This window comes from Leptodactylus fuscus, chromosome 10, assembly GCF_031893055.1.
Source record: "Leptodactylus fuscus isolate aLepFus1 chromosome 10, aLepFus1.hap2, whole genome shotgun sequence".
In the NCBI taxonomy this organism is placed as follows: domain Eukaryota; kingdom Metazoa; phylum Chordata; class Amphibia; order Anura; family Leptodactylidae; genus Leptodactylus; species Leptodactylus fuscus.
The window spans coordinates 12,793,761-12,814,588 of NC_134274.1; the positions used below are offsets into that span (position 1 = coordinate 12,793,761).

Genomic DNA, 20,828 nt, shown 5'->3' on the forward strand with positions numbered 1-20,828 from the left:
ATCTATCTATCTATCTATCTATCTATCTATCTATCTATCTATCTATCCCAATCAATGATTGTACTAAACTCTACAGGCGGATCAGGCTGTAACTTCAGCTTGTAAAGAGCAAGGTCTGAGATGATGCAGAGCTGGAGGAGGAGGAGGAGGAGGAGGAGGAGGCTCTTCTTCCCATTCATGGACTTGACTGACATGTACAGTAGAAGGAAGCCAATGACACATGCAGGAGGCTACTCCCATCCAGTGTGTGGGGATAGGCTGCAGCCTGTGACTTGGCCCTCCAGCAGTGACACACACACACCTCCTGTACAGTGGGGATGAGGATTGCAGTGTGACACCAGGCTGGGCATTCCCCATCATTGGAGGGCACCCCCGGCTCAGCTCTGGCATCCAGCACATGGAGGATTGTTTCTGTGTCTGCCTGAGTACTAGTGGCCGGCAATGAAGCGCAGGAGCGGCAGAGCAGAGGAGTGCAGTGCCGGCCCCGGGGAGTGCAGTGCACGGACAGCGGCTCCAGTGTAAGGATGACAGCGGCGCACTGCAGCCTGCAAGTAAGAACTTCTGCCTGCAGGAATGATGGGGAGGAGGGGGGGTGCACGGGACCGCAGCTGATGCAGAACCTCAGAGGTGCAAGAGGGGAGAATAGAGGCTGAGTAGGGGATGGCAGGGGATGTATTGATTTATACACATGTCATTTACTGCAAGGTCCACAGTTACTGCAGAACCTCACTGCCACAGCTGATGCAGAACCTGAGTTATAAAAGGCAAAGTATAGATTATGTACAGACCGCAGCTGATGCAGAACCTCGTGGCTGCAAGGAACAAGTAAAGAGACTGAATGGGGGATGTCAGAGATTGTACTGATTTATATACATGTCATTTACTGCAAGGGCCACAGCTGATGCAGAACATCATTTGTAAAAGGAATAGCATAGCTTGTACACAGACCACAGCTGATGCAGAACCTCATTCATAGTATAGATGGTACACAGATCACAGCTGATGCAGAACCTGATAGGTGCAGGGTAAGAGAATTGAGGCTGAGTAGGGGATGTCAGGTATTTATATTGATTAATATAATTTTCTGCAAGGGCCACAGCTGATGCATAACCTCATTCCTACATGGCAGCTGTTAGTAATAGAACACAGCTGATGCAGAACCTCTTTCCTATATGGAAGCTCCCTGTTAGTAACAGAATGCAGCTGATGCAGAACCTCTTTCCTATATGGAAGCTCCCTGTTAGTAACAGAGCACAGCTGATGCAGAACCTCATGTGTATAAGGCATGACATAGTGTTCTGCACATACCATGGCTTATTCTGGATCTCCTAGCCATGGCTGATGCAGAACCTCATTTTTACAATGTATAGCCACAACTAATGCAGAAGCTCATTACTACAGATAATAGCATTGGCCATGCACAGACCGCAGCTGATGCAGAACCTCAGTCATGTCTACAAGGCATAGCATAGTGTTGTGCACATACCATAGCTAATGCAGAACATCATTTCGACATAGCATAGCCACAGCTGATGCAGAACGTCATTTCTCCAGAGTGGCATACATTATGCACAGCTGACGCAGAACCTCTTTCCTACAGAGTATAGCATATAGGTTATGCACAGCCCACAGCTCCTGATGCAGAACCTCATTCCTCACATTAGTGGCTCAGTGAGTATGCACAATATAAAGTAATGGCTAGGTATCAGCATCAGTGTGAATATCAGTGCACGTAATGTAATGCAGCTGCTGCAGAACCTCACATGAAGAGCCTAATGTTCTGCACAGAGCAGATGTGATGCAGAGCCTCCAGATCAGTGTGACTGCAGCATATGTGGCTAGTATGGTGTTGAAGCTGCATTTAATGCATAAGAAATCAGAGAGTCATGTGCCGTCTATAAGCCAATGGCAGAGCAGCTCTTTACTAGCAGGCTCAATAGTATATCTCCTGCCATGTGGGTTCACCTGAGTACAGCTCCTAGTAAGAGACTGCTGACTGGTGTCCTCACTCACTCGCTGAGGCTTGGAGGCATGATGGGAGTTGTAGTTTTGCAACAATGTGCCACCTGGTGATGACTGGAAATGGTGTTGTATACTGGTTCTGTACCATAAATGCTTTAATACAGTCATGTTTGTGTCTGGAACTCGGATGCTGTATACACTGGAGTCAGCATATGCTTTATATGTGGTGCCATTACAATGACAAGGCTTCAGAGCTGAAATCTTCAAACATTTTCGTCTAGCTTCATGTCAGCACAGACCTTGCTCTAGTGATTTGTCTTTTCTGAAGTGTCCTCTTTACACAAACACCCTACAGTAATCTATATATAAGAAACTAACCCGTCCCTACATCACAGCAGCTCGGCTATGGTGTTATAGATGTGGCTGACCACAGGACGTCAAATAGTAACCAGCAGAATTGTGGCAGTCTGCAACTCAGAATTAGTACATACATTCAGGGGTACAAACATTAAACAACATGTGCACTGAACACGTCATTATTTGCATTCAAATTTGCACCTATTTATCCCTGTTTTAGGCCCCATGTGGCAAAAACGCGGCTTTTTTTGTTGCAGATTTTGCTGTTTTTTTTTTTTTTGAGCCATAGCCAAGAATGTCTACAAAGGAATAGGAGATATATAGGAAGTTCTTATACTTCTAACAAAATCTGCAACAAAAAAAGCTGTGTTTCCGCAACGTGGGGCCTCAGCCTTAGCTTGGACAGCGCTGAGTGAAGAGGGGCGGCCTTCAAGATTACTTACAGCAATTTTCTTACAATCTACTCCAGAGTCTCGCTGAGGGAGATTACAAAACCAGATATAAGAGAGATAAACATATAAAACACCATTCTAAATGAATATATCCCAATGTATATACAAAGTAACCTTTTTCTGTAATGTAAGGTAAGGTTAGAGTCACAACTTGGCAGCTATCTGATATAATCTACACTCACCGGCCACTTTATTAGGTACACCATGCTAGTAACGGGTTGGACCCCCTTTTGCCTTCAGAACTGCCTCAATTCTTCGTGGCATAGATTCAACAAGGTGCTGGAAGCATTCCTCAGAGATTTTGGTCCATATTGACATGATGGCATCACACAGTTGCCGCAGATTTGTCGGCTGCACATCCATGATGCGAATCTCCCGTTCCACCACATCCCAAAGATGCTCCTCTATTGGATTGAGATCTGGTGACTGTGGAGGCCATTGGAGTACAGTGAACTCATTGTCATGTTCAAGAAACCAGTCTGAGATGATTCCAGCTTTATGACATGGCATTGCATTATCCTGCTGAAAGTAGCCATCAGATGTTGGGTACATTGTGGTCATAAAGGGATGGACATGGTCAGCAACAATACTCAGGTAGGCTTTGGCGTTGCAACGATGCTCAATTGGTACCAAGGGGCCCAAAGAGCGCCAAGAAAATATTCCCCACACCATGACACCACCACCACCAGCCTGAACCGTTACCGATACAAGGCAGGATGGATCCATGCTTTCATGTTGTTGACGCCAAATTCTGACCCTACCATCCGAATGTCGCAGCAGAAATCGAGACTCATCAGACCAGGCAACGTTTTTCCAATCTTCAATTGTCCAATTTCGATGAGCTTGTGCAAATTGTAGCCTCAGTTTCCTGTTCTTAGCTGAAAGGAGTGGCACCCGGTGTGGTCTTCTGCTGCTGTAGCCCATCTGCCTCAAAGTTCGACGTACTGTGCGGCGTTCAGAGATGCTCTTCTGGCTACCTTGGTTGTAACGGGTGGCTATTTGAGTCACTGTTGCCTTTCTATCAGCTCGAACCAGTCTGGCCATTCTCCTCTGACCTCTGGCATCAACAACGCATTTCCGCCCACAGAACTGCCGCTCACTGGATGTTTTTTCTTTTTCGGACCATTCTCTGTAAACCCTAGAGATGGTTGTGCGTGAAAATCCCAGTAGATCAGCAGTTTCTGAAATACTCAGACCAGCCCTTCTGGCACCAACAACCATGCCACGTTCAAAGGCACTCAAATCACCTTTCTTCCCCATACTGATGCTCGGTTTGAACTGCAGGAGATTGTCTTGACCATGTCTACATGCCTAAATGCACTGAGTTGCCGCCATGTGATTGGCTGATTAGAAATTAAGTGTTAACGAGCAGTTGGACAGGTGTACCTAATAAAGTGGCCGGTGAGTGTATATACAAGCAGATGAAAGAAAGTTGTGTTTGGAGAAGTTGGAATTTGTAGCCCTGAAGTTCTTTGTTGGGTTGCCGACCACTGTCCTACATGTTATTGGTAACTTTTCTTGGCATCTTTGTCAGTACCAGTGTCCTATTTGTGGCTAACTCAAATGTTCCCATGTTACACATTATGTAAATGTTTGACAGATCTACCTGCTATTTGGGTCAATAGACGCATAAAATATTTATATTTACAGCAGCAGAAGATGAAACATTGAGAATTGTAACTAAAGTGATTTTATTATGAAAATATCATCTGGTTTGATGCTGGAGGCAGCAAAATACTATATTAGTATCTATTAGAGATGAGCGAACAGTGTTCGATCGAGTACATGTTCGATCGGATATCTGGCTGTTCGAGATGTTTGCAGTCGAACACCAGGTGGCAAACTCACTAAAAATTCGATTCCCCTCCCACCTTCCCTGGCGCTTTTTTTGCACCAATAACTGCGCAGGGGAGGTGGGACAGGAACTACGACAACGGAGGCATCGAATAAAAAATCGGAAAAAATAATTGGCTGGCTAAATCAGGTGACCTCCTATTTATACGAATAGTAGATTTAATATTTGGTTCATATGAGACTGTGAACTATGTGACTGTGAGACAGGGACAGATGTACAGGCAGGGTTAGCTAGGGATTACCTTTATTTAGGTGGAAATGTCACTCACCCAGCTCTTTGGGGCTCTATCTGGTCGGGATCCCTGTCAGCTTGCGATACGCGGGAGCTGACTTTTCCCATAGGAATACATTGACCAGCGTTGATTGGCCGAATGCCATACAGAATACAGCATTCGGCCAATCAACGCTGGTTCTGCCGGAGGCTCGTCTGTGAGGAGGCGGAGTCTAAGATCGGACCTGAATGGAGACTTCTGTGGACCGATCTTAGACCCCGCCTCCTCCGGCAGAACCAGTGTTGATTGGCCGAGTGCTGTACTCTGTATGACATTCGGCCAATCAACGCTGGTCAATGCATTCCTATGCCGAGATGTAGCAGTGCTGGCCGTGCGTTAAGCTCAGTTACACCGGAGATGCAGCCGAGCTGAGCGCACGGCCAGCACTGCTACACCGGAGATGTAGCAGAGCTGAGTGTGCGCTGAACCCTGCTGCACACTCAGCTCTGCTAAGATGCAACAGAGCTGAGTGTGCAGCAGGGTTCATATCTCCGGTGTAGCAGTGCTGGCCATGCGCTCAGCTCGGCTGCATCTCCAGTGTAGCCATCTATCTATCTAATCCAATATCTGTCTTTCAATCTACCTGACGCTCTGTCTACCTATCAACCTCATATGTATCTACAGTATCTATCTATCTATCTATCTATCTATCTATCTATCTATCTCTCTTATATCTATCTATCTATCTATCTAATATTGTATATATCTTTCTATCCAATCCAATAATAATAATAATAATAACAATAATAATAATAATCTGTCTTTCGATCTACCTGACTCTCTGTCTACCTATCAACCTCATATGTATCTACAGTATCTATCTATCTATCTATCTATCTATCTATCTATCTATCTATCTATCTATCTATCTATCTATCTATCTATCATAATAAGAATACATGTATACAAGGATATGGAGACCCTCCTGATCTATTTATTCTGGAGCTGCTTGTTATTTTCCCTCCTGTCAGATCACTGTATATTTACACGTGTGAGTGACTATTCGGAGTCTTGCGCAGTCAGCAGTCTTGTGTTTAGAGGAGAGCATCTCTAGAGCTTTCTGCAGATATTTCTTTCCTGACCCTAGGAGACACAAATATTGAGGCTGTATATACACCAAGATGTTGTTAATGCTAAATGCACCCCTTTCCATGAGCAGTTGCTTCACACTTGTCTTGTGAATCCCTCAGAATAAAGCGTCTTGTGTATTGTGTTTGGTGGCTTCTTCCCACAGAATTCCACAAATACTTTATGTCCTGTAGATGCTTTGTGTTGACATAATCATGTAGTCAAAACCATGAGATTAAGAGGAAAACCAGTCTGTGTGGTGCCCATTACTACTTCAGAAGGGAGGGGGGGGGGGGGATAACTTGTTTGTGGGCTGCTATATTTCTTTTCCTTCTTTTCGTTGTATCTGTTTCTGAGAAAGCTGGGTGACAATATAGTCATGATTAAAGCTTCCGTAGAACTTTGTCACCTAGCCTCATTACAATTATGAATGTTTATGGAGAGAGCGATATGAGATCAGGGGCGTAACTACCAGGGTAGCCGCAGTAGCGGCTGCCACAGGGCCCGGGACAATAAGGGGCCTGGCGTCAGCTGCTACTGCTGCGGATTTTTATTTTTTTTTTAATAGGCCATTACCTGCTGGAGTAACTCCAGTGCCCTATTTACTTACTGATCTTGGCTCCTGCTGACGGCCGCCGGTGCTTCCCCTTCTGCAGAGTTGACTGTGAGCAGGAGCTGGGATCAGTAAGTAAGGCCGCGGACCCGCGAACCACACAAACGCCGATATCGTTGTACTCCGGGGTCTTTTCAGACTCCCGAGTATAATGATTGGAGGCCCAGAAGAGGTGAGGGAACATAAAAAAAAACACTGTTACTTACCCCCTCTGGGCTCCGGCAGGCTTTGGGCATACCTGGTGACATCACAAACATCACATCGGCCGGGCTTGCATCCTTATGCCCGGATCAAGTGACATCTCTTCCATCATTGAAGATGGCTGATCTCAGCGGGGAGTGTGTTGGAGCTGGGGAGATAGTGTAACAAGTAACAGTGTTTTTTATGTTTGTATCGTCCCCTGGGTCTCCAATTATTATACTCTGGGGTCTGAAAATGTTCGCCATCATTCCTCGTTTCGCCACTGTATGAGATATCGATAGACAGATAGAAAGATATAAGATTGAGATAGATAGATAGATAGATAGATGTAAGATATATAGATAGATACTATATAGATTGATAGATACGAGATAGAGCAATAGATAGGAGATAGATATTGAGGATATCTAAACAAATATGAGATAGGTAGATAGACATTACATAGATGGAGTTACATAGATATGCAATGCACAGATAGATTGACAGATAAATGGGTAGATATACAGTCCTATGAAAAAGTTTGGGCACCCCTATTAATCTTAATCATTTTTTGTTCTAAATATTTTGGTGTTTGCAACAGCCATTTCAGTTTGATATATCTAATAACTGATGGACACAGTAATATTTCAGGATTGAAATGAGGTTTATTGTACTAACAGAAAATGTGCAATATGCATTAAACCAAAATTTGACCGGTGCAAAAGTATGGGCACCCTTATCATTTTATTGATTTGAATTCCCCTAACTACTTTTTACTGACTTACTGAAGCACAAAATTGGTTTTGTAACCTCAGTGAGCTTTGAACTTCATAGCCAGATGTATCCAATCATAAGAAAAGGTATTTAAGGTGGCCAATTGCAAGTTGATCTCCTATTTGAATCTCCTCTGAAGAGTGGCATCATGGGCTACTCAAAACAACTCTCAAATGATCTGAAAACAAAGATTGTTCAACATAGTTGTTCAGGGGAAGGATACAAAAAGTTGTCTCAGAGATTTAACCTGTCAGTTTCCACTGTGAGGAACATAGTAAGGAAATGGAAGACCACAGGGACAGTTCTTGTTAAGCCCAGAAGTGGCAGGCCAAGAAAAATATCAGAAAGGCAGAGAAGAAGAATGGTGAGAACAGTCAAGGACAATCCTCAGACCACCTCCAAAGAGCTGCAGCATCATCTTGCTGCAGATGGTGTCACTGTGCATCGGTCAACTATACAGCGCACTTTGCACAAATAGAAGCTGTATGGGAGAGTGATGAGAAAGAAGCCGTTTCTGCACGTACGCCACAAATAGAGTTGCCTGAGGTATGAAAAAGCACATTTGGAGAAGCCAGCTTCATTTTGGAAACAAAAATTGAGTTGTTTGGTTATAAAAAAAAGGCGTTATGCATGGCGTCCAAAAAGAAACAGCATTCCAAGAAAAACACATGCTACCCACTGTAAAATTTGGTGGAGGTTCCATCATGCTTTGGGGCTGTGTGGCCAATGCCGGCATCGGGAATCTTGTTAAAGTTGAGAGTCGCATGGATTCCAATCAGTATCAGCAGATTCTTGAGAATAATGTTCAAGAATCAGTGACGAAGTTGAAGTTACGCCGGGGATGGATATTTCAGCAAGACAATGATCCAAAACACTGCTCCAAATCAACTCAGGCATTCATGCAGAGGAACAATTACAATGTTCTGGAATGGCCATCCCAGTCCCCAGACCTGAATATCATTGAACATCTGTGGGATGATTTGAAGCGGGCTGTCCATGCTCGGCGACCATCTAACTTAACTGAACTTGAATTGTTTGTCCAAAATACCTTTATCCAGGATCCAGGAACTGATTAAAAGCTACAGGAAGCGACTAGAGGCTGTTATCTTTGCAAAAGGAGGATCTACTAAATATTAATGTCACTTTTCTGTTGAGGTGCCCATACTTTTGCACCGGTCAAATTTTGGTTTAATGCATATTGCACATTTTCTGTTAGTACAATAAACCTCATTTCAATCCTGAAATATTACTGTGTCCATCAGTTATTAGATATATCAAACTGAAATGGCTGTTGCAAATACCAAAATATTTAGAACTAAAAATGATTAAGATTAATAGGGGTGCCCAAACTTTTTCATAGGACTGTATACACATGAGATAGCTAGGTAGATAGATATTTAGGATAGCTAAACAGATATGAGATAGACAGATAAATAGGTACATAGATATATAGGAGATGGCTATTTAGGATGGATAGATGGATGGATGGATAGATAGATAGATAGATAGATAGATAGATAGATAGATAGATAGATAGATAGATAGATAGATAGATAGATAGATAGATATGTGGCTGGTTCTGGTGCGGAGTAGGCCTTGCAGTCAGTGGATCGGTGGATCTCTACTATTGATGACATATCCTAATGATGAGCCATCAGTATGAAAGTCCTTGAATACCCCTGTAATATTAACCACATCTGTGGATATCAATAACCATTACAACCTCGACATTGGTTGCCATATTGGGTGGCACGTGTGTCTCTTTATGTGGTAGTATAGGGGTTTGGAATTCGTTACGGTGACCTATTCACAAATATTAAAAAAGCAATATTAAAACAGCATTGTCCTTACAAAGAGCAGGCCCACCGTCCTATATTACGGCTGACTTTCTTTTTGCAACACTTTCCAGGGCACTTTTTGCACACTGCAAGGACGGCTTCCTATTACAAAATAACACAACCCCATCCTTCCGCAACCTAAACCATAGTCACTTGTGGCCTCATCCCTTTGTACAGTCTGATGGATAAGATAAGTTAGTAGTTCTGTTCTTAACATCTCTCTATCATTGTGATATACCATCACTTAATGATCATTGTGGGTCCAACCTCTGGGACTTTCAACCATCTTGACAATGGAGGGCCTACAGCAGATCTATCACTAATGGCGCGGGAAATGGCTATATTTCTAGAGGCACCATCTAATTGTCATCCATATAGCATACAGGCATAGACTCTATATGTAGCACATCATTGGAGGAAGCTTCGTGCAAGTGTGGACACTTCTCCATTTACTACTATGGGGAAATGGGCTCATGTGAATTGACGGATGGAGGGTCATGGGGCTCCTATTCTCTACCTAGGTGGTGGGACCCGCACCCATCAGGCATCTATATCCTGTGGATATACCATATATGCTTAAGATGGGAATCCCTCATGAGCCCATATCTAGGTAGAGTTCAGTATTTGTTTACACTTAGCTCTTAGGAAATTCTCGCTTCCTGTAACTTGTGTCTTAAGGAAATGGATCGATGGAGTCACGGTCCAAGAATCTGATGTAGACAGTGAAAGCTATACAGAGACCATGATAAAAGTGCAGAGAAATTCCTGTTTTCTTCTACTTAATTGTTCCTTGGGTTTATCTGTATCCAGAAAAGCTGGGTGAGCATTACTATTTGTTTTTGTAGGAGGCATATAAGTTTTCCCCTACCTTTCATAGAGATATAAATTGTATGTATTCACTTAGTTGTGTGTTGGGGGCAGGAATATTACTGAATAAACACTGGGAAATCTGATCATAAAGGTGCTTATACAAGAGATCTATAAATGTAGTTTCCAGTATATAGGAAGGTGAAGGTCCTTTGTTTTGGAAGAATCTCTCTCTGGAGGACCCTGTACATCCACGTACTTCATGGAGAAACCATTGTAACATGTAATGCTCCATTTGCCCTGTGGGAGTGCTGCAGCAAAATTGAACACTGGCTGCTGGACTCCCAAGGAGATTGCTGCTGATTATTGGGAGTTTATGTTTAGCTTCACACCCCTTTCTTTAGGAATGGTAACATCTGGTTGTCAATTTGAAAATTTCTAGGAGGAATAACAGATGGTCGGCGCAAAGAAGTGTTTTAAGAAACGATGCTCCAGATTTCTTTGTAATATTCTACTGTACATATAACTTATGCAGTGTTGTTTGTCTTCTTCAATGCTGTGTTATTACCCTAGCTGCTATTGACATGCTCTATACATCACTCTTCTAGCCTGAGGCCTGTTGTCACGTCTATAGCGCTGCTTTCCTCTTGCCTGGTAGAAATCTTGAATGGGATTTAACAAATTCTGTAAATCTAATTTTCAGTCAGTCACATGTGGCACCCAGGACTTATATGTTTCACCCCCTAGGTGGTGTACTGTGACCTTTCGCAGTTGTCAGCTGTTTTCTAATGACCATTAATGAAGCTGGCATGTCATGTGATGTGAAGAAATACACAGTGGATCATCAGGGATGGACATCAGTCACCTCGACATATTGGAAAAGCAAAGGTCAGGGAAGGGAAACATACGAGTCAAAGATTTATCAATTTGTCAAGACATTTCTGGAATAGTGGGATGATAATGTGGAGCTCATTTGGTGCAATGTCCTTTTGCAACCCCTGTTTCGTACATTGCTTGTCACATGTGCAAATTTGAGTAGGGGGGCCAGGGACGCCTTGGCCCAACACATTCATTATAAGGCTAGTTGCACACGACCGGGTGTGGGCCATAAGCTGTGATTAAGTGGCGTGGCCACTGTGTACGGATGTTATTTGTGTGCCGCCCACATGATTGGGGCTATGGAAGCCTGGTCTCATAACTGTACAGGAATAAGACATGTCCTGGGTTTTGCAGCCCTGACTGTTGGCCCTGTGTTTAATACACAGCCATATGCATGGGATGACAGAAATGAATGGGTCAGTGACCTAAATGGGAAAAACATGGACTGAACTTGCACACGGTTGTAGGCAAGGTGCCTAATAGAGATGAGCGAACACTGTTCCGAACAGCCGTTCCGAACAGCACGCTCCCATAGAAATGAATGGAAGTGGCCGGCACGCGGGGGGTTAAGTGGCCGGCCGCCGGCAAAGTCTGCGTGCCAGGTGCTTCCATTCATTTCTATGGGAGCGTGCTGTTCGGATCGGCTGATCCGAACAGTGTTCGCTCATCTCTAGTGCCTAACTCACGCCAGCTTTTTGGTGTGAGTTACAATAGAAATCTACACCAGTTCCTAAGTAGCGTACATTTTCATTCTGGCACTAGTCAGGGCCTTTATTAAGACATACTAGTCTCCATAAATCTCCCCCAAACTCTCTCAAGAAGTAGATCTCAAAGGGTCGGTCAAAAAAAAAAGAAGCAACTTTGCAAGTAGTCTTGTTTAAGAATCTTTGACCATTTTGTGTACACAGCTCCTATGCAGAGTCATGCGACTCCATTGGTACAGGCTATAAAGAAACCCTGTGTTACGCTATCCCAATTATTTACATGATGTATGGATCTTTAGGCTTGGACTCAGTATCAGGACCATAATACGGAGGCACACAGAACAGCAGGGATCTGATCAGAAATGGGAGCAGATAATTTGGAGATGAGAAGGGCTATTTGTGCAGGTTTCCTGCTAGGACGGCAGCTGCAGGAGAGAGTCTCTTCTTCCTCATTTCCTTCCTCTGGTTATTTACGTGTTCTCACTCTTAATTGGCAAATAACATATTGTGAATCTCCAGCGAAGAAGGAGGAAATGACATCCCGTCCGAGCAATTCGACAATAAAGGGAATTATGAGCTGCGAAGATCATGGACATCGATTGTTTGTGTGACTGACTGGACTGCAGCATAGACGATATTAAAGGGCAATGCCCATCATAGACGTCTGTAGTATATCTACAGGACAGAAGTCTAATCGGTGCGGATACCAAAAATATGATAGGTACCGGACTATTGACTCTAGTCCGTGTCACTGATGCTTTCTTCTACTGTAATCCTATCTGTGATGTAAATGAGGTTAATGATGCAAAGAACATCCTTACAGGATTGTCAAGTGTCAGTCTATTATTAGGCTATGTGATCAGAGTGAAAATTGCAGAATATAAAACTGTATTTTTCAAATATTGTGACATGTTCTTTAAAATATGTTTAGCATTAAAACTTGACCTAAAAAATTGCAGATTTTTTGTGACACATTCCCTTTAAGTTCATAGATCACCCTAAGATCTGTAGCAGTATAGAAAGACAATGCATCTGTATCCGGATTGTCCTGCAGATTCCAGATAAAATCTGCATCACTATCTGCAGGAAACTCTGAATGCAATTTTATATTATTTTTGTTTTTCACATATGTGTGAGTTTTGCTGTAGGCTTTGTCTACACTACTGTATAAAAAAATGGTTCTGGCCGGTATGGATGTGCCAAGTGTATGAATAAAGTTTCATATTGTTCAGTATTTTTGACCGTATATGTAACATATGGTGTGCCGTATGAGTAATGTATGAGTTCCATATGGTGCTGCGTATGGGCGCTGCCTCTGCCAATCATGTTTGGACTCTGTTATCTGTTTGGCATAGTACTTTCTATCTGAAGTTCCTCAGGGCTGTGCTGCTCCTTGAAGCCTGGCCAGAGTAACCTTATAAGATTTCAGGAGTAACAGATATCACAAGCAAGAATGGAACAATCATTTCAGGACACAAAGGTGCTTGGCGTCAGTGCCAGTCATTGACCACCAGCCAGAACATCACGGTGTTCCCCTGGCAAAGCTTCTTGGAATTAAACACTGTTCACACCTGCATTATGGCCTCTTGAAGGAAAGGGTTAATAATAAGGCTGTGTTCACATCTGTATCGCAGCCTCTGTTGATAATGCATGCCACTATGCTGTGTCAGATCCATCCTACAATGGATACTGCCAACGGACTTCATTGACTTCTAATGGGTGTCCGTTAGAGATGAGCGAGTAGTATTCGATCGAATACCTCGCTCCCATAGGAATGCGTGTAAGTGGCCGAACACCAAGGGGTTAAGCACAGTGAATATTTACTGCGCTTAACCCCTTGGTGTTCGGCCGCTTACACGCATTCCTATGGGAGCGACGTATTTGATCGAATACTACTCATTCATCTCTAGTGTCCATCATTTTGATAAGAAACATATGCCGCTGTGTCAGGCACTGCATGGAGCAGTCCCCGGTCCTGTCTTATTCCTCCTGGAAACATACAACAGCATTGACAACTGGGTGTTACCATTGCCCTTGTGAATGGGGAATGTTCAGAAACGGCCTGGCACTTTCCTATCAGTGTTAATATTAGGTAGTCACATACCCTATCAATAAGGGAAATTGCAACACCGATGTTCATACATTTCCAGGAGGTATCATTGAGGGACAACATGTAAAATTCTAAGAAAAGAGGTTTCAGAACTTTTATTTAATGGACATACCTCAATGAGTCGGCTCCATACTATTGCTGCCTATCGCCATGAGACTGCTGTAAAGCATATCACTAAATGCTGTTAACCGAGCAGAGGAGAAGCTCCGGCAAGATGTCCGTCTCACAGTCAAGTACAAGCCTCAACTCCAGACTATTGCTGCGTACCGCCATGAGACTGCTGTAAAGCACATCACTAAAAGAAAGAGAAATAAGAAAGAAATGAATTAATTCTTTTAATAAGACATCTCCAGAGGATAACCCTTTAATGTTGCTAAAAGTGGGTTACAATTTATAAAAATACAATCTAAGAAATTTCACGTAGATATATTTAGCAATGCCTTTTGTTATTGGAGATAACTTCACCATAAGTGGACATGAAAGCAGATTGGTGAAATCCTGTTAGTGTGTACAGGGCTTATCACTGTGGAGATAACATTATATCCACAATGAAATATGAGTGTTCTGTTGCCGTGGTGATGCCGAAAGGTGCAAAAGTCTCTGCTGCTCCCACGTCACTTGCACAGATGTAACTTAATCAAATTGTATCAGCGGGTCCGGTCTGAGCAAATGCATCATTATGGGCGCCCTGATAGGAGAACACATTGAGATGACTGCGTGACCTTTCCAAATTGAAAAGGCATCAGGCTACGAACAATGAGGATGTTACAAAGTGTCCAGAAGGTTTACAGAGAATGTGTGTCCTCTGTGCTGTAAAATATCACCGAACGTTGTATGGGAGATAAAAGTCGCCTAATGGGGCACGTAACACCATTGCACTGATGCCAGCAGACAGCGGTGTGTCTCCGGCATGTTAAAGCATTGCTGTAAGTCATACGAACTCCCATAATAACCTTAGAGTTGCTTATTTAATTGCAAACATTCTTACATCTCGTTCGCAGCCAAATACAGCGGCAGGAACAGGTTATATGGGCACTATATGGCAGTATTAATTGCTATTACGTTGGAACTGTATGGCAGCATTATTATTTTGTTACTGCATGACGATATTTTATTGGCAGTGTATACTATTATTATGTCTCCACACTGAATAGCACTATACATTGGATTCTGTATGCCAATATTATTTGGACATTGCCTTGCGGTATTTTTTTTTTACCTGTATACAGTATATCTGTATTATTTGAGCACTGCAGACAGTATTTTAACACTGAATGCTATCATTAGTTATATTATTTGCGTAGTGTATTGTCGTGCTGTGTACTTTGCTTTGGACACTGTATGGCATTATTCATTGGCTGCCATATGGCGGTATTATTTGGACACTGCATTGCGGTATTTGTTATATTATATAGAGTACATCTGTATTATTTGAGCACTGCAGGCAGTATTTTAACATTGAATGCTAGTGTCGGTTATATTATTTGTGTAATGTATTGTAGGGTTGTATACTTTTTTTACAGTATTTTTTACAGTATTATTTTGACATTGCATTGCAGTATTTTTAGCTTTATATAGTATATCTGCTATTTCAGCATTGTAATTAGTATTGTACCAATACATTCTAGTACTGGCTATATTATTTCTATAGTGTATTGTGTACTTTGTCTTGGACACTGTATGTCAGTATTCATTAGCTGCTGTATGACAGTATTATTTAGACACTGCATAGCAGTTTTCTCAACACTGAATGTTAGTGTTGGTTATATTATTTGTTTAATGTTTTATCGTATTATGTACTTTGATTTGGACACAGTATGACAGTATTATTTGAACACTGCATAGCAGCATTTTCTTTTAGCTATATAATATATATTATATAGCAGTATTTTAACATTAAGTAGTAGCAGTGGTTATATTATTTGTGCAGTTTATTGTGTACTTTGTTTTGGCCACTATGTGACAGTGTTATTTTGGCACTATAGGGAAGTATTATATAAATCCAATAATACGTGAAGCCGTATTAATTTGAGTACTGTATGTAGGTGTAATATCTAATTGAATTTATGTATTTGAGGACTATGTTGCAGTATAATGTAAGCAAATTATTACAGTATTATTTCTGTAGTATATGACCCTATCACTTGAGGAGGCTATGGTAATCTTATCTATTGAGAGTAATTGTGAGGGAAGCGAATCATTACTACTGCCCCCTACATACAAACCCTGATGGTGTAAGTATGGCTCAGACAAGATGAAAAATAAAATAGGTTGCATGTTGAGGATAAGAAGTGTCAGTTGTGTGATGGCCACTGATCTCACCATCCCTATTGAAACATCAGGTTCATGCGACGAAGAGAAGCATGTGCATGATATGGGATCAGCAGCGGGTGTGTAAGCCTAATGCACCTTACAATCGAAGATGTTCCTATGTAACCAATTGCGCCAGCAATTAAGAAAAGTGAATGTGACACTTAGTTATATGCAAAGCTCGTCTTTTATGCCCGGAACCAGAATAAAAGCCTTTCATAAGCCGTCTCCTGGGAAAGTCAGGAGCTTGAGGGAGATCTACCAATATTTCTGCAGACAAGATAAATTAGATGTCCGGATCTTGTGATGCTGAAGGGCCGAGCAGCATTGTGGTAACATTAACATCAATTACATGAAACATTAAGTCAACGCTTCTCCGTAATGAAAAGAATCGGTAGCCCAGCAAAGTCCGGGAAGGAGGAGAATGTGTCTTATTAATGTGGAACTCATGTAAATGACACCGAAACATAGTGTGCAGTCTGAAGCGAAGTTAGGGTTTGGAGGATTCTGGTCAGTATTGTGCAGGCAGTTTTTTCAGAGAACGTTTTTCTATAGACACAGGAGATGTTGTAGATGTCTGTTGGGTGAAGGGCGCTTGCTCAACTCCCTTTCTTTCCAAAATAGATTGTAGCGTGCCATGCAGATGTGAGGCTGCCTTTATATTCAGCCTTTGCCTCAAGGCTGCTGTCCAAGTCACTTGGTCAAACTGGGTCAGGAGACCCTCAATCTCCCAAAGTGAGACCCTCACCTATCAGATGTTTTTTTCATCATACTCTGTGGATATGTTATAAATGGTGGCTGGGAAGCAAGTTGTGCCCGCTAATGACAATACCCAACAATGGTCCTGCTTTATGCGGAGTTGTGTGGAGATCCACACTTGCAACATTGTTCGCCCATCCACTAAAACAGTGGTTACCTTCGGACACCCACAGACCTCATAGAATATAATGTTGACCGCCATATGTCTGTCAGGTTTTCAACGTTTTATACTGAAACTGACAGACAGAAAAAGAAGGTTTTCAGTAGATTTTGTGGCAGAGTTTTCTACAGAGACTGCCACAGATGTGAGCTGAGCCAGAGCGATACTTCAAGGGGTATTAAAAGGGAGTCTTTCAGCACGTAAAATGCTAACTAATGACAGTAGCGTGTAGGGCGCTTCTGCACTTTCCAAAGATGCCTTTCTTATTCTGCATTGCAGTTTCATTTGTGATGAAAATCAGGATTTTATTCTTATACAAATTAGCTGAAAAGGTTTTTAGGGGCATCACTTTCTGCCCTAGAAAACCACCCGTAACTGCACGACAAAGTGTGACAACAAAGAAGACGTCACTCAAGCAATTGGGGGGGTAGAGCTGGGAGGCATCTTTGGAAAGTATAGAAACCGCTATACAAGGTACAGTCATTAGTTCGATACTAATTTCCTACGAGGTACGTTCACCTGTAACACACCTAATGCAGTGTATTTAATAATGTGCACCAAATGTCCCACTGAAAATTTTTATGTTGAAGAGACCGGACAGCAGCTTAGAATGCTTATGAATTCACATCGCCATACAATTAGAGAACGAAGAATGGACCTTCCCGTATCAAAACATTTCTGCAATGAGGATCATAATATGACCGATCACATGAAAATTTTGGTTTTAAGAGGGAATTTTAAATCAAAGAAAGAGCGACGGATTTATGAGTATAAACTTATGACCCTGCTTCAAACACTGGAGAAGGGGTTAAATCTGTTAATGGTTTTATGGCATCTTACAGAAATCACTGACCTGAGACCCTGAGAGCTGATAAGAACCTGGAATTGTTTACATTGTTCTGACATTGTTTCTACCAATTACTAATAACCCTCTTCCCCGATTCCTCCTGGAATTCTATTCCTATGTGTCCTTTTGTATATAAATATGCATCCTTCAGAAATAGTTTTTAAATTTATTTGAGAAAGGAGCCGAGAGTTCCGAAACGTTGTAATCTGTCATCATTATTAGTTAGCCATTAAAAAGGTATCAACTACTGAAGACTATCAGGTTTGTTTTTTTTTTTTTTTTTTATATTTCCTACCCACTGGCTAACACGGTATGAGAACAAACGTTTTCCTTATACTTGATTTTCCTACTGACAGACTTTCTTTAAATAACGTTTTATGGGTGTTTCTGTGAAGATTGGAGGTGGGGCTTACATCATACTTGCCAACTCTTTCGAACCTCTTCCCCAAGATTGGGCAGATCTTATGAGACCTGCGAAATGCTTTCACTTGTGCAGGGCTCTCTCTAATATTGCAAGTGACATAGGTGTTCATTGTGCCATGTGGGATAGCTGGTGACAACCCCCCCTGGACCTATGATGGCACATTGGGGAATTAGGTTGCAATAGCTACTGTAGCTTTAACAAAGATGCGTGAGGAGGATCAGGGTAAGATGGCTGTGTAATAAGCTAACAGAGTACAGGAGGGATGCTGTGACTTTAGTCTATGGGCACCTCCTGCAGGGGGATTTGGAATAGCTCAATCTTTAGGTATACATTTGGCATATATTTTGCAAGAGGTTTTGAAAATCCAGGCTCGTGCCGACAGCTATGATATAGTGTTATATACTTTCAGTACAATGTGGCTTTGAAATCGACTGAATCTACATTTGCTCTGGAACCATCTGTCCCTCCTGTCTTCATATGACTGATGTGCTCGTATTATTATACATCTTGTGATCTGTAGCTTATGTCCTATCTGAAGAATTCTCATCTACAGTACTGGGCAAGAGTTTGAGGCAGAAATGGAAAAAAAAAAACCACTGCAAAGTAAGACTGCTTTCAAAAATAGAAGGGTTAATAGTTTATTTTTGTGAAAATGAAGTGAATGGAGAAAATAGAAATCCCATTAATATTTGGTGTGACATTCACCTGGAAGTGATAATATGAAACCCAGAAATATAGGTCTGATCTCAACATCATCCAGTCTGTCTGGGATGACATGAAGAGACAGACAGATTGGAGCAAGCCTACATCCACAGAAGACCTATGCTTAGTTCTCCAAGATGGCGATGAGAACAACCTCGCTGCATGGTCCTGCCAAAAACTGTCTGCAAGTACCGAGAAGAATTGGTGAAGGCAAAGGGCAAAGGTCACCCCAACTATTGAGCCCTAGTGGTGGCTGCAGGCAGCCAGAATTTTACTGTGCATCTCTACAGCTCTACAAAAGGGATTTAGCGCTCTGAAACAGAAAAACTGAGCTCCATTCCCTATAAATACATATTATGAATTTGATCCGCACCCAAATTTAATATTCCGGGAACACTTTAAGAAATTTCTGAAGGTCCTGGTTGCCCTATACTGTAGTTAACTCAGAGCCTGTTTTATGTCAAGCTTAGAAATAGATATTCAGAAAGTCGCTTTCACCCGACTTGGAGAGACAGGCGAGCGAGTGAGGCCCACGGAGACCTGCAGTTATATCAGTCACACTAAGTGAACATATTGACCTGCAGCTTAATACACCCGGGGTCTGTTCTGCTGAAGAATGAGCAAGAAGAATCATATCTCTCCTGAAGAATGAATAGATTTAAAGTGAAAGGCGCTTTCGGATGGTACAAATCTCCCCTATGAGTCACAGTAGGAAACATTCAATATTCTTTTTTTTTTTTTCCTGCTCGTGTTTTGCTCTCTGCTGAAAAGGCCGCATTATGCACGGGATGAAACCGTTTTTCCGCTTATCTTGTTGTATTCTTACCGAAATACACTGAAAGCGAAGCTTTTCATGTCTCCCCTGAACAAAAGTTGTCCTGTGGGAAGGACTTCATACAAAGCGCCGTCTTCAAAGCTTCTCGCCCCCTACCAGAGACTTCAAAGATTCCAACATCAAATAGGCATTTAAATATTAGAATAAACATTTTGACTTCTGGTCACCCTTCAGTCAGATGTTCTACATGGTAGTTTGCCGAGATGGGGAGCAGGCGAGGGGACATTAAAATGCATGCCGGTGTTTGGGAGCTAGCGGGCCGTGCCTCAACATCTGCATGGTGAATGGATTCGCAAGCGGGCTATTACCAGCCTGTAATGTGCTGCCTGCTTGTAAACATTAACAGGTCCTGCAAGGTACAGACACGGCCCCGTGGCAAATAATTGATCGACTGGAGCTGAAGCGAGAGCTATAATATTTATTGCGTGCTTCAAGATACCTCCGTCCGAAAATAAGACCCTGACTCTGCTCCTCAATCCTCCTGCATTTCACTTTTGCAAAGTTTATTACAACCACCTGTATTATTTACTGACCATTCAACTTTTTTCATGTGATATCCTCTTTTTTTGGGAAAAACTGGATGACGAATGATTTGGCTACCATTACAGCTCCAACCAGGAGGAATAATTTGAAGCTCTTGGAGTCCCAAGTCAAAATCAGTCATCAGGCCCCTACTTGTTATCATGTGCTATGTAGAGATGAGCGAGTACTGTTCGGATCAGCCGATCCGAACAGCACACACGCATTGAAATGAATGGAAGCACCTGGTACTTCCGCTTTGACGCCGGCCGGCCGCTTAACCCCCCGCGTGCTGGCTACGTCCATTCATTTCAATGCGTGCGTGCTGTTCGGATCGGCTGATCCGAACAGTACTCGCTCATCTCTAGTGCTATGTATAACACTGGTGTCTTCTTATACTGT

The 20,828-nt window shown here is 42.4% G+C and overlaps 1 protein-coding gene across 1 annotated transcript in view; it reads left to right on the plus strand.

The window, feature by feature from the left end:
• Positions 1-205: 205 nt before the first annotated feature.
• The window catches only part of PTPRE (protein tyrosine phosphatase receptor type E), a 105,346-nt gene continuing 84,723 nt past the window's right edge, over positions 206-20,828 (plus strand). Inside the window, exon 1 of the mRNA XM_075257682.1 lies at positions 206-551. Coding sequence (XP_075113783.1) covers positions 525-551 — 27 coding nt within the window. The 5' untranslated portion in view covers positions 206-524. The remainder of the gene's footprint in view (positions 552-20,828) is intronic.